This window comes from Apodemus sylvaticus, chromosome 12 (genome assembly GCF_947179515.1).
Source record: "Apodemus sylvaticus chromosome 12, mApoSyl1.1, whole genome shotgun sequence".
Taxonomy (NCBI): domain Eukaryota; kingdom Metazoa; phylum Chordata; class Mammalia; order Rodentia; family Muridae; genus Apodemus; species Apodemus sylvaticus.
The window spans coordinates 71,653,483-71,668,183 of record NC_067483.1 but is presented as its reverse complement, the minus strand read 5'-3'; the positions used below and the strand labels follow the sequence as shown (position 1 = coordinate 71,668,183).

Genomic DNA, 14,701 nt, shown 5'->3' with positions numbered 1-14,701 from the left:
AAAATAGAGAATGAAGGACAAAATTACAAACTCAAGGGTTAACAAGTTAATGTTGTGATGGAGCTCTCTATGAATCTTAAAGTCCCTGTATCCCATACGTAGGAGACTTTAATTAAGAGATGCGTTTCTCTTGAGGCCGTTTCAGATGAAAATGAATCCAACAGCAGCTACAGCACCAGCACCCACAAATCACCAAAACAAGGGCAGGGATATAACAGTCAGGAGAATGCTTGCCCAGAATTCAGAGTCCCAACTTTGATCAAGAACCCTATAAACTGGGCACCTTAGTGTATGCTGGTAGGCAAAGTGCTCATAAGGAGGCAGAAGGTTTGAGAGTTCAAAGCCGTCTGTTACTCCATGGAGACACACGAGACTATTTTGAGCAAATAAACCATCAAACTGACAAATAAGGAGTTTTCATTTATCTAAATGTACTGTTACAAGTTATGCCATACACAATTCAAGTACACAGTTTCAAGTTTCAAAATGACTTTGAATGACTCATTACTCAGCTTTATGAGTAATTATGGCTATTAAATGTGCTTTTACTTTCTTTTTTGTTCATATGTAAGGAATAAAAATGTCCTTTCCCTATGGTTTCAAATGCTCTTAAAAAGTGTACACACACACTTGGACAAAACTGAATATAAATTGTTTCAGAAAAAATGGAAAGGTTTCTAAAACTTCAGCTGATTTATACTGACAATTGATGTCTACTCTGCCAATTGACCCTGTGCTTAGATTCTGTGACTATAATTTAGGACCACACCCCTGATTGTGAGTAAAAATTAATAGCTGATGGCTATACACCTCAAACACACTGAACAAGATTTCTCATGTTCTTTTCTTGTGAATGTATGGGCTGAATTTGGTGTTCCATCCTGTCTCTGAACTTAAACAGAACATCATTTTCTATATTTCTTAGAGAGTGGCATGGGAGAACCAAACAAGAAGCCATTTCTCCATGTTCTTAATAAAACAGACCCATCTGGGTTCCCATTTTCACATATAAGACCAATTCACACAATGACTTCATCCATGTCCATATATGAGACCAATTCACACAATGACTTCATCCATGTCCACATATGAGACCAAATCACAGTGACTACCTATATGTCCATATATGAGACCAATTCACACAGTGACTTCTTCCATGTTCCCGATTCACAGTGACTACCTCTGTGTCCATATATGAGACCAATTCACACAGTGACTTCCTCACTCTAACTCCTGAAAAGGGATTGCCTTTCACTCGGTCCTCAGACCTTGGAAGAGATGCAGAACCCCAGCTCTCCTCCTCAAGATCTCTACTTATCCAAGGTGTCTGAGAGTAAAGTCTCAGTGGATGTGCATCCTATCTAGTGTTCTGGGTTTTCAATGGTATCTTACCCTCATAATCTCTTTCGCTAGCAGATCTCCCTAAAAACAACTTAGGGACACAACAACAAAACCTTCACTGATGACTGCAGTTCATTTAATTGCCTTCACCCTCCCACTTTCACATGCAAAGCTCTAAATACCCCTGTTAGTTCTTCCCGTCATTAAAAAGATCTAGCCTTCCCAACAGAGTCGTGGATCTGTTCAAGATTATGATTCCCAGAGTCACTTACTTTGATAGTCAGGGCGAAGGTTTCAGAAGTGGATTTTAAGAATCCAGAAGAGCTCAATTTGAATTTCTAATCAACCTCTGACCAGCAACTGTTTCTCTTTTCCTGTAGCTTATCTTCTTGGTGACTTATCTTGTTATATATTGATATCTAATTCTTATGATGCATAGAGGCCCAGGAGAGACTGCACTGAGACAGAGCATCTCTGAGGAACCAAGTGGGCTCGCAGATCTGTCCTGCGAGGTGCCTACATACAGCTCATAGGAGATGTTTTGTGCTCTGAATACATCATGGAAACAGAGCTTTGCCTTGGCATTTAGATTAGCATCGTCTTTTCTGATTCCTTAAATAGTAGATGCACAAGGAGAGAAAAAGAGCCGAATACAGGTGCCCCAGCTCACTATCCCTTCTCAGGGACCTCTCCCATCGCTCAGATCTTTACCAGGCAGAAGGGGCCAGACCCCTAACTGGTGCTGCTTGGTCCTGTTATCCAGCAGGGTCTGGCCATGGAAGTGGACCACGTGAATATCTTGGGAGCCGCCCATGTTCAGCAGGTGTAGCCTCACCCACTCTTGCTCGTACATTCTCAGGCCGGGCAGGTTGTAGATCAACCCGTTAATTGCTGAAAGGAAAGAGAGTTGTCATCAATTAAAACCTTGTATACACAAGGAGGAGTCAGGTAGGCTTCTCCATTCAGATATAGAAAGAGTCCTTGGCAGTTCCACAGAACCAATAAGAGGCTGAATTAGAGCCTCCGGATACTTCACAAACACCTTGAAAGCATGAATCAGCTCCATTTCAAAACAGTTTTTAGACTCTCTTTTCCCTAGATTTTGTCCCTGTCCTGCTTCAGGATTTGCTCCTTTGTCCTCCACACTGATAGTATAAATGTTCCTTTGCTGCAGGAAAATGAGAAAGGGCGGATAATGCAAAGCCCTAGGATGAGAACAAATGACAGGTTCAGTGTGTGTGTCACCCTCTCCTTGTAGAGACAACTCCTCTACCTACCTCTCAGGTTAGAGTCTAAGACTGCCATGTTGTATCTCCATTCCTTTAGTAAAATAGGTGGATTGTGTTTTGTTTTGAGATGGGTTCAGGCCAGCCTAGAACTCACTTTTTAGCCCAAGGTGACCTTGAGCTCAAGGCCTTCTCGATTTATCCTTGGGCACACTACCTCTGTTTTCCTGTGTGTGTGTGCGTGTGTGTGCGCGTGTGCATGTGCATGTGCGTGTGCGCGTGCGCGTGCGTGTGTGTGTGTGTGTGTGTGTGTGTGTGTGTGTGCATGTGTGTATGTGTCTGTGTGTATGTGGTGTGTTTGTGTGTATGTGATATGTGTGTGTGTGGTATATGTCTGTGTATGTATGTATGTGTGTATGTGGCATGTGTGTATGTGATGTATGTGTGTGTGTGATGTATGTGTGTGTGGTATATGTCTTTGTGTGTGTCTATGTGTATGTGGTATGTCTGTGTGTGTGATGTGTCTGTGTGTGTTTAAAGTACCTGATACAATCTTAATTGCTTTAAAAGTATAACACAAAAAGGTTAATTATAAATCTTGTTGCTACTAAACTTAACTGGAACATAGGCAAAGGAAGAAATCCTTTCTTCAGGGGATTGTTGTAGGATTTTGGAAACTAATCAAGAAAACTTTTGGAAGGAAAGGACTTGAAATTATTTTGGCACTTGTGAAATCATGCCAAGTATGGGAACGCCTAGCTACACACATGGGCACCACCCGTCACCCCCATGCTTCAGCTTCTGTTAAAGAATTAGATGTTGTAAGAGCGAAGGGCATGAGGTCATAATTGTGTGGCATTGTGGACGGCTGCACCAGGGTACAGGAGTGAGGACTTTAATCAGAAGTACTCAGTGAACATTTGATAGATGGAGTGGAATGATAGAATTTGTTCATTTATTCACTGTTTCATATATCTCCTGAACACATGCTACAAAAGCCAGGCAGGGACTGAGGACTCTAGAGATCTGTTTGTCACACAGCCTGATAAATAATATAGGCTGGGATCACATAGTGTCCATGGATTATGAAGCACGTATTTAGTATTGAAGCTGTACTAAATGTATTTGACTTTTTGAGAAAATCAGGAAGTATTTCTTGAAGGACACAGCTGCGAGGCAAGCCTGTCTGACTCTGTAGCCGGTGCTTTCTTACTAGACTGAGGGGACTTCTAAAGGGTGTTTCCTGCTGTGTGAGCAAGCTCCAGGGCCAAGAGACCTAAAGGGGAGGGGAGTGGAGGGGAGGGGGAAAGGGAGGGGAGGAGCAAAGAGCACTGTCTGTAGTCTGTCTGAATCCACTGTATTCTACTTAACAGAATTTTTTGACATTTGAATTTTTAAAATCTTTAAATGTTTTTATGAAAAGTAGACTTCATCCTTCATGGGTGGGACTTTTTACGACAAATCATTGTTTGCCTACCTCAAAGTATTTTTTGCAGGTGACATTATTGAAATCCTCCCCGGATTAGGGTCAAATATAGAAGTGTGTCTTGAGTACGCTACTGATACAGGGCTACCTAGCCTGAATGGCTGGCTAGAGGTGGCATCTAAGAGGATGTTATAAAAATATCTTGACTGGTATTTGTTTGCTTGTTTAAGTTTTTATTTATTCTTTGAGACAGCTCTCACCTGGGAGTTCAGGCTTGCCTCCAGCTTTCAATCCTCCTACCTCAGTCTCCAGGGTGTTGGGATTATAGGCATGTGCAAGTTTTTTCTCCTCCAAGATTCTGATAGACTCATTAGCTAAAGTGCGAGTCCTCAGTAATCAGAAATTTCAGGACAACCACCTCCATTTTCAAACTGTGAAAATAGGCCTTAGTTGTCTTTCACTTACTTTTAAATTTATGTGCATGTGTGTGTGTGTGTGTGTATGTGTGTGCATGTGTGTGTGCATGCATGTGCATGTGTGTGTGAATGCATGTGCATATGTGTGCATGTAAGTGTGCATGTGCCCAAATGGCTATGATCGGTATGTGGAGATTAGAGGCTACCTTTTGGGAATCTGTCCTTTCCTCCCATCATGCAAGTTTGAGATAGTGATCCTCAGGTTTGGAAACAAGTGCTCTTCTTTGCTGAGCCACCTTAGTGTATACCTGCCTTTATTTCCTTCTGATTTCTAGCTGTTGTCATTTGGGCTATGCACTAAGCCCTTCATTCAGCCTTTTTCTAAAACTGTTTTGTAATTTATCTGCCAATTTACAGGCCACAGAAAGGTCAGATGGAAGCCGATCAAAGGACTTCTGAACGGAGATACTTTCTCCACTGTGACCTTCTAAGTGCGGGCAGTCTTGCCAGTGTCCTGTCATCTGGCTGCTTAACTTCACAGTTCCTTAAATTTCCAGGCCGCCTGCATAGGTGATGCCTACAACTGCTGAGAGAAGGGCCTCCAGGAGTCACTCTGATTTCAGAAGACACACACATATGGCCATTTCTTAGAGTGAATCAAGAGCCAATGATTTCATAAGAGACAAGTGTGTGATCATGTCTTAGCGTGAATTCTCACCTTTTTAGAGAAAAAGAAGCAAGGTCATTAGCATCATAAAGAGTGATGCTCACTCCGAATATAAGCTATTGACTGGGGCACAGTGCCTATTTTCTTGTTGGCTTGTCTGGCCTGTGTGTGCTATCCTGCACTCTCTCAATGATCTTTAGCAGGGTTTCCTACCAGGCAAATCCTGTCTTTAGGATGTTGAGGAGTCAGGCTTAATTGATGCTCCTGACTCCTCAGGAACACCTAAGGTCCGATCTTGTGAAGCCCTGAGTGCAGGAACCGCTGTGACCTGGTGCGCTTTAATCAGAGAGTAGATCAAAGACAGAGGAAAAGTACCGTAAAACTCGTGGGGATTTTTCGCTTCTGGGGATTCAATTCTCCACGATCCTTTGGACTTTTCATAGTACCAACTCTTCTTCTCATCAAAGACCATGAAGAGCAAGACAAACTCTCTCATGTCTATAGGCAGGTTGCTCTCCCGGTGAAGTGTTCCCTTCCTGCAGATCAGAAGAGGGCCGATCAAGCCTGAGTGGATGTCTTTCTCCTGGAGGAAAAGAAGAGTTATCCTTTATCTGAGTAACAATAATAACATTGACAACCAAATGGATAGCATTTATTGAGCAACTATACTGTGTTAAAGGCATTATCTATAGTATCTCATTTAATCCTAACAACTATCCTAATGGCAAATGTAAATAAATGCATTCAGTGAGCACGTGTTTACTAATTTCTCCCCCTCCCTCTCCCTACTTTCTCTCCCTCTCTATTCTGGAACTGGGAATTGAACTGATTTCCAATCCCAGCCTCTTTTTAATTTTTCAAGATAGAATTTCACCAAATTGCTCACACAGTCCTTGACTACACCCTGAGCCAATTTTGTAGCCCCCTGAGTGACTGGAATCACAGATCTTGACCACCATGCCTACCTTTTATCTTATTTTATTTTAATTTTAGAACCTGCAGTTATGAAAGGGTGAATTGTTTTCCAGTGTCCCTGTAGTGACAAGAATGGGTATTTACATCTAAGCCTGTAGGAAGAGCACCTACACAGAATTGGGGGTGGGTGTTGCTCAGTGGTGAATATTTGCTGAATATATAGGAGACTCTGGGTTTGGTGCTCGGCATGGGAAAAAAAAAAGCCAAACAACACCATCAACATGAAATAAGAAACTGAGTCTGTGCTCTTTTCACTGCCGGAAAAAATGAATCTCTCTCTTTCTCTTCGCTGAAAAACACATGTGCATTTACTACGTGTAGTATGTGGTTTTGAATGTTGTATATATTGTGGAATGATAACTGAAGATCCTTAAATTTTTAGTGAACAGCTTATAAAAGCTTAGCAATACTATTCATAGAGAACGTCAAAGCTTTCGGCTGCACCGGGAGGGTTGGGTGGGTGTGTGGGTGTGCGGGTGGGTGGCCAGGTGTTGTTCCCCTCACCCTTGCCTTAGGCTAACTCAGTCTGTGCTGTGTTGAGTCTGGTCCTCAAGTGGCACAGATGACTGATTACCCACATGGTGGCCCTGGATTCCCTGACTGGTGCTTTTCCCCAGGAGCACCGTGTGTGTGTGTGTGTGTGTGTGTGTGTGTGTGTGTGTGTGTGGGTCTCACATGGTCAGAGACAAGCATGGCGTTTCTTGTGGCAGTGAGTTCTGGAGGCCCCTTGGGAATCCTCTGCCCTTGACAGGGACTCTCTTCCTTATTACTTGAGAGGCCTTTCACATGAGGTGGGGTCATCACTAGGTCTGTGATGGTTTTTGTTGGTACCGAGACCTGCGAGGCCTGTGACGTCATATAGGCAACAATTAGAACAGTGTAACTATAGGCCTATTGCCAAGGCAACAGCCACCACATACCCAGAATTCAATGGCCCACCTTTACCTGTAATTTACATCATCACCCGTATATAACTGGGTAGCGTTTCTCCCCCCCCTCCCTTTCTTTTCCTTCCTTCTTCCTGCCCGCTACCTCTTTCCCCATCTTAAATAAAGCCCCACATGGAACTGTTTGGCCTGGTGTATCTCATTGCGGTGGTGTGTCTCCACCGCACCCTGCGGCCCATGCGGTGGGCAGACAAGTGACCTGTGCTGTGGTGTAGGCAGACGACCTGTGTGGAAAAAAACAACATTTGGCAAGTTCAGCCAGGAGATTCTGCCTGCAACCGCTACGGACAGGACTGCAGACACCCGCCACCGTGGATTTTGCAGCCTGAGACTCACGGGCTTCATCACGAGAGCTGTGTGCTACAGCTTGCCACGTGGGTTGTCTCTGGGCTACTAGACCAAACAGTTCCACACTCCCTGAAGAAGGGATCTGGCCAACCTTTTCTAGAGCTAAGATTTGCCTCTCCAGCTAACATTCGTGATAGGACATTTAACCCCTCGGGTGTACCCCAATCCGGAAGTGACCCTAAAATTCCCCATTAGCTTTTACAGCTGCAGACAAAGTCCTGGCACAGACGGGCACTTCCTCCGACATCCTGAGAACGTTTCAGCTCCTAAAGGCCTTCGTGACGGCCTAGGCCCTTTAGCTTAGGTGCATTTTGTTGCAATTTCTTTCAGGACGCTGAAATATATCTAGCAACTTCCCACCCACCTGATGCGCAATAAATTGTCTCCAGCAGTACCTCCAGGCACTCCACTGGGATGTCTTCTGGAAAATCTCAAGTCTCTGAAACTAACGCCCATTTTGAGGCGGTCAAAACTAATAAACCTCTGTAATAAGGTCTGGACTCAATATAAGTTAGACAATAATTCCAAATGGCCACCTAATGGCACCCTAGATCCAATTGTTTTAAGGGATCTTAATTTATACTGCCAGCAATCCGGTAAATGGGACCAAGTTCTATATGTTCAGGCTTTTATCTATCTCTGCTCTAAACCTTCCCTCTGCTCTGCCTGTTCCCCATCCCAGCTTCTCCTAGCCATGAAACCTACCCACCCTCCGCTAGATGGTGCTACTTTTGATCCCGCTGAGGAGCCACCACCCATCCACGGCAGGTCTATTGGGACTGCGAAATCCCAAACTGCAGCCTCGGTCTCTCCTTCACACCAGGTCCCGGAGTCTTACCAACCCGACCTCCCCAGATCCCTCCTCTCCCTCTGTGCCAGCTACAGGTCACTCCAAACACCCTGAACTAGCGCCAACCTTTACCCCTCCGATTACACGTTCTAAGGCTACAGCCAAACCCCCAAGTTCTTCTCCTCTGAGGACACCTGACCCAGCGCCAGTCCTTCCTCTGAGGGAAGTGGCTGGAATTGATGGTCTGGTTAGAGTACATGTTCCTTTCTTGTTGAGTGAACTTTCTCAAATAGAAAGTAGACTGGATTCTTATACTTCTAACTCCTCTAACTTTATTAGAGAGTTTCAGTACATTACTCAACCTTACAGCTTGACTTTCCATGATATCCATATGATTCTTACTAACAATTTACTTCCTGATGAATGCAGGCGAGTTTGGGAAGAGGCAAGAATGCATGCAGACGAAATTCACCAGATAGACAGAACCTATCCAATTGGATCCGAGACAGTGCCTGACAGGACCCTCAGTGGAATTACAATTCCATAGGTGGTCTTTTAGCCAGAGACAGGTTTGTTACATGCCTTCTGGCTGGTCTCAGAAAGGCAGCCTTAAAGCCAGTAAATTTTGAAAAACTCCAAGACAAACACTGCACATCTTGTTCTTCATGTCTGCTCCAAGCTACATTTTCCATGTTTGAACAATGCAGCCTGACAGTTAGTTTGTTTAAATTTATTTCTTAAAAGTAAGTAAACATAAGTATACACTTAAATTTCTTAAAATCTATCACTGCTTCTTGTAAAATCTGTCAGATGTCAAATTCCAACTCAAGATATCGTAGTTCCCCTTTCCCTACCCATCAGGCTAGAGGTTCCCTTCCTGGAACTGACTGGCAACTTGACTTTACCCATATGCCTACTGTCAAGCATGCCAAGTACCTCCTGGTCTTGGTGGACACCTTCTCGGGGTGGGTAGAAGCCTTTCCCACCACTAACAAAAGGGTTCAGACAGTCTATGATCTCCTCCTCTGAGAGATCATCCCCTGATTTGGTGTTCCAGCCTCCCTTCAGTCAGACAATGGTCCTGAATTTACTTGCCAGATCTCTCAGAATCTATCTAAGGCCTTAAACATCCCTTGGCATTTTCACATTCTCTACCATCCTCAATCTTCAGATAAGGTAGTAAGAACTAATCGCTCTTTAAAAACCACTCTTGCTAAGCTATCACAGGAACTTCAACTTGACTGGGTAAAACTCCTACCTCTGGCTCTTTTCAGGCTACGAGCTCTCCCCAAGCGACCTCTTATCTCACCCTTTGAACTCATGTATGGACGTCCAGTTTTAACTCCTGGTCTTTCACCCAAATGCTCTCCCCTCCCAGACCACCTACTCACCCCATTGCTTTGCCACCTTCGCTCTCTCCTATGGGACTTTGCTGACCACCATCTACCGCGGCCACAGACTGTCTCCTGTCCACTACCTGTCAACACTGGAGACCAAGTCCTCTTATCCCCTCCAGATCATCAGCCCTCACCCCTTTCTCCCAAATGGCAGGGCCCTTTTAAGGTGATTCTCGTGACCCCTACAGCTGCTAAACTCGAAGGATTTTCTTATTGGGTCCACCTATCTCACCTTAAACCTTTCATCCCTCCACCTAAAAATGATTCTTCTTCATACACATCAACCCTGACAGGACCGTGCTCTATTAAGCTCCAGAGGACATCGAGCCCATCCACCTTGTCCCCAATTCCAGAACATGAGACTCCACTCCGGCAGCCGAGCTCGACCTCATTGGACTAGACATGGGTTTCTTGTCCTACCCCTGCTGTTCTTTGTTTCCATCCAGGGCAATCCTTACATCTGGAGATTCAAGGTTCAAGAAACCTTGTTTGTTATCACAGATAACAAACAGTCTTTCCAAATAGGGTCGGGAAACTGCTCCATAGCCAGATGCCAGGAACCGATTCAAATCACGATCATCCCTGTATCTGTTATCCCATCTAAGTATTATGATCTCTATACTTGCTTTCTCTTTGACCAGACAGATTATTTAAAAAATGGCCAGATGAATATGGCGGCTGCCCATATTGGTCTTGTCAGATACATATGCTAGGATCACGGGTCAATCATTTCTTCTATCAACACCGCAAGACACTTTTCTTCTACATATAAGACCCGTGGGATTCCAGGTGGGAGACAGGAGTTGTTGGTAAGCTCTATCGTAAAAACCAGCCCAGTTCCCCAGTAAGTACCATCCATATTCAGAGAAAATATATCTCAATCGCCCAACCCCTAGATATTGGAAAAGTGGGCGAGATAATTAAACACTCCTCTGAGTCCTTGATTCTTTGATAGCACCCCTCATAAATGGCACTAACTTGTCATTTCACCTGTTGCTTCAAACCCTGATCTCAGCATACCAGCTTCTTAATGTCACCAGGCCTGGTCGCTTTAAAGATTGTTGGTTATGTGTACCCCCAGGAATTGACTCAAAACTGTCACTTACAGCATCTCCAGTGATACTGCCAAATAACCTTACCTCACCTTTTGTTAGCTATCCTGACTCCGATGTCATGACTTCTGTCCCTCTCTTTGGCATGGCAAACTGTTTTAAGACCTCTGGGACACGTTCTGTAGGAACACTAAGCTCCCTAGACTGTAATAAAACCGTAAGCCTTGATATATCATCTCTGCCACAATGCCCTGCAATCCAGAACACATCAATTCTTTGTGGCACTCAGGTATAACATTGCCTAACTGCCAGCTAGTCAGGAGTTTGCACATTGGTACTCCTTTTCCCTGAGCTGGAAGTAATCCATGAAAATGAGCCTCTGCCAATCCCAGTTGTAGATATGATAGCTGCTCGACATGAGAGGGCAGCTCAGATCATGCCACTCTTGGTCGCTACAGGAATAGCCATAGGTGTTGGTACTGGTGTGGCAGGAATAACGACTTCTCTGGCCCAGTACAATACATTCACTTCCCAGTTTAAAAGCCATCCCCAGGGAATGACTGAAACTGTGCTTACTATCCAGAAGCAGATCAATTCTTTGGCAGCCGTGGTGCTTCAGAACCAACGGTGCCTAGATGTCCTGACAGCTAAAGAAGGTGGTCTTTGCCTGTTCCTCCATAAAGAATGCTGTTTCTATGTCAACCAATCTAGGATAGTGAGAAACAAAGTCCAGGAGCTTCAGTCAGACATAAAGAACTTCAGAGATCGTGAGACCTCCAGTTCTGGCATTTTCGAAAACCCTATATGGAAGTGGATACTTCCTTTTGTAACACCTTTTCTAGTCATCTTCCTGGTGTTATTGTTTGCTCCCTGACTAACTAATCTTGTTTCTACATTCCTCCAACAGCAAATAAAAAAATTTTCTAACCAAACTATTAATCAGCTTCTGTTACAGAATTACCAGCTGCTGCCCACGGAAGAGCCACTGTCTGCAGAGGTACCTGATTGTAACCGTGGTTGCTCTTAGTGAGGTAGACAGGGCTCTGTGTTTTGTTGGCTGTGAACCTGGGAATAGCCCTCAGCCACTTCTCGTCTGGGGGTCTCACTGTGCAAAGACCTCTGTGGATGCTGGCTCCCTCTGGCTTTCCTAGGCACCGAAGGCCAGCCAAGAGGATTGGTGGGGGGGGGCAGCGGCGGTCAGCACAGCCGGCCATGGTCAATACAGTTTGTCTAGAGAAACTAGTTATTCCTACCTTCCTGTGGGAGCTTCCCGGGGGAATGTGCCTGGATTATTGCTATGGGGACACCCGCAGCCTCCTCCCTGTGTCCTTATTTAACTCAGAACAGGATTGACTTATTATCAAAATACAAAAAATTCTTTATTAACAAAGGCTATTCATGAAGTAACAAATTGAATATCCTCCCAGCTTAGTTGGTGCAGGGAAAAACTTTGTTCCTTAAACTCCCCAACCCAGCATCATGTGATCTGTGCCCACAGTTGGCTCAGTCCTTCCCTGGCCCTCTCCTGACCCCTGCAGTCCCCCAAAGCCTGGTTTAAGACTAAACTACTTTTGAATTGTTAATGAGCACATTTCTCTGTGAGCACACCTCATTTATGCAATTCCCATGACGTCCATTGGATGAACTCTTTTCTCTGCTCCATTTTGATGGAGAATTCCTGGCTATGGCAGCCATACTGTGGAAGGCAGCCCTTTCTTGTGCCCCTCAAAAGCAGAAGAGGCCTTTTTGGTGTGTGTGTGTGGTGGTGGGGTGTTAGGTTTTAAGACAGGGTTTCTTTGTGTAACCCTGGCTGTCCTGGAACTCACTCTGTAGACCAGGCTGGCCTCAGACTCAGATCTGCCTGCCTCTCCCTCCTGAGTGCTGAGATTAAAGGTGTGCGCCACTACCACCCAGCTCCCAGGAGAGAAGCCTTTAACAAGAAATGGTGAAGGATGGCTATATGATGAGGGAGAGATCAGAACTTGGAACCTACCACATTCACTGCAGAATAGTAGGCCCAAGCCCTGCAGGCAGAGCCAGGGTTCTCTGGTCCCGAGCGCTCTACGGCGTGCCATACATATGTATAACTGCTGTTGGGCTGGACAGCATCATCTTCTTGAAACCATTCAGGAGAATCATCTTCATAAGTCTTTCCCTCTGAGGACTTTTCATAGGAAAGTCCATGGGCATGAAGAGAATATGGTCTGGATGCTAAATTTTTAAATCGAACCTAGAGAGAGAGAGAGAGAGAGAGAGAGAGAGAGAGAGAGAGAGGGAAAGTGACTTACAAATGTATTAACATACCAAGAAACACCAAACTCAAACCACAACACTACAGGCTGTAACAGGCAGTTATGACATTAGAGATAGGGTATACTGGATGCTTATACTTGCAAATTAATTTATGCATATTACTTGATATATTTTACCAATGATCACATGAGTTAGGGCCTGAGCAACTTAACCCTAGAAACACAAAAAATGTGTTCTTAGGCTCAAGCTAAGCTATCATAAGTTACCTCTCTAACGTTCAAAGTGTCTGTTCCAGACTCGTGGGTTGAGAACTTGTTTGGTTGTGGGACTTCAGGATGATGATTATTACCATAAGGGTTCTGACCAACAGATAAATATGATGGCAGATTCATAATCTGATCATATTGGAAGGTGGTGAAAACCAGGAGGTTGAACCTAGATGAAGGAAGAGGCTCTCTGGGGCACACCCTTGATACGAATATCATCTGCCTGATCCCTTCTTTTTATTGTCCGCTTCCAGGACTCCACAAGAAAAGCAGCTATGCTTCCTGCCATGATACTCTGCCTCCACAGAGACGGAGAACAGGTAACTATAAACCCAAAGCATTAAACCCATAAACCAAAAGAGATCTTTCCTTTTAAATAGTTTCTCCTGTGTATTTTGTCACAGCAACAAGGATCTAACATACCCACAAGTGAGATCTGAACACGAATAAGGCATGGTTCTTGATTGTAATAAGCTTTTGGAATTCTGAAGAGAGACAGACGGGTGTGGACCCAAAGCACGAATCTGGATGTAACAGGTGCTATGAACAGACTGTGAATGGGTTTGGGAGGGCTGCCTTGGAAACACAGCTGCCAGCTGAATGTTTAGGAGAATTTGGAAGAACCATGGAAAGGTTCTCAGGAAGAATGAGATTGACCTTTGTAGAGTGAACAAATCAGAAGAGAGTCATTTCTGGTTCCCAAAAGAACAGAAAGATGTCTGCAGGGAATGACTGGGTGTGGCTAGGTTGGAAAATGCAGAGATGGACTAAGAACCCTGGTGACAGCTGAGACTGGGCATAGAGTCATCAGGCTCATGGGGGAATCTTCTGGTTGCTTTCCTCTGTGACTACTAGTGACCAATCACTTGACAGAAAGCTTCCTATGTTTTCAGGGAATGTATAGAACCATTAAGAGACTTCTATCTCATTATTGTTTTATGCCCCCAAAACCATGTGTTGATGATGATGGCTTAGTCACCAGCCTGTGACACTTTGGGAGGTAAAACCTTTGGATGTGGGGCCACATGCTTAATAGAAGAAAAATAGAGTACTTGGAGCATGCCTGGAAGTGATTTCAGGATATTGGCACCTTCCTTTCTTTCTCTTTAAGTTCTAGCCACCTTGAGGTGAGCAGCCATCTTGTCCAGCCTCATGGAGGATGCGAAGCAAAGGAGTCAAGCAACCATGGATGAAATCATGGCTAAAAGAAGTTTTTCCTCCTTTGAGTTCCTATCTCAGGTGTTTTACCACAGCAACAGAAAGCTGACTAAAACAGATTTCCATTGTCTTTTATGATTGGTTGGTCTGGATGTGTTGGAGTTCAAGGACAGGGTCTTGCATGTTCCATGCTAAGCTGTTACTCTTTACCCCCCTGAGCCATCTCCCTACCCTCTGTGTGCTCTTTGAAAAGGAACAAATGGTCATTGACAATTTGGCAAATGCACCGGTAAAAGGTTATGTTTTTGGACACCAGAATGGTTTGCTTTAGAACCATATCATTTTCTCATGTGTTTTGCTTGCTTGTTGTTATTGTTATTTTGTTTATTGTTTGATATGTGAGGTGAGGAAGGATGGGGGAGATAAACTCTGTTATGAT

General features: G+C 44.3%; 1 protein-coding gene across 2 annotated transcripts in view; it reads right to left on the bottom strand.

Annotated features, from left to right (window-relative positions):
• Nucleotides 1-14,701, bottom strand: part of F5 (coagulation factor V) — an 81,969-nt gene that overhangs the window by 12,947 nt on the left and 54,321 nt on the right. For both annotated transcript variants that reach the window (XM_052200005.1, XM_052200006.1), the window contains 3 exons: nt 12,579-12,815; nt 5,452-5,659; nt 2,053-2,232 (listed from right to left, as the gene is read on the bottom strand). In XM_052200005.1, coding sequence (XP_052055965.1) covers nt 2,053-2,232; nt 5,452-5,659; nt 12,579-12,815 — 625 coding nt within the window. The remainder of the gene's footprint in view (nt 1-2,052; nt 2,233-5,451; nt 5,660-12,578; nt 12,816-14,701) is intronic.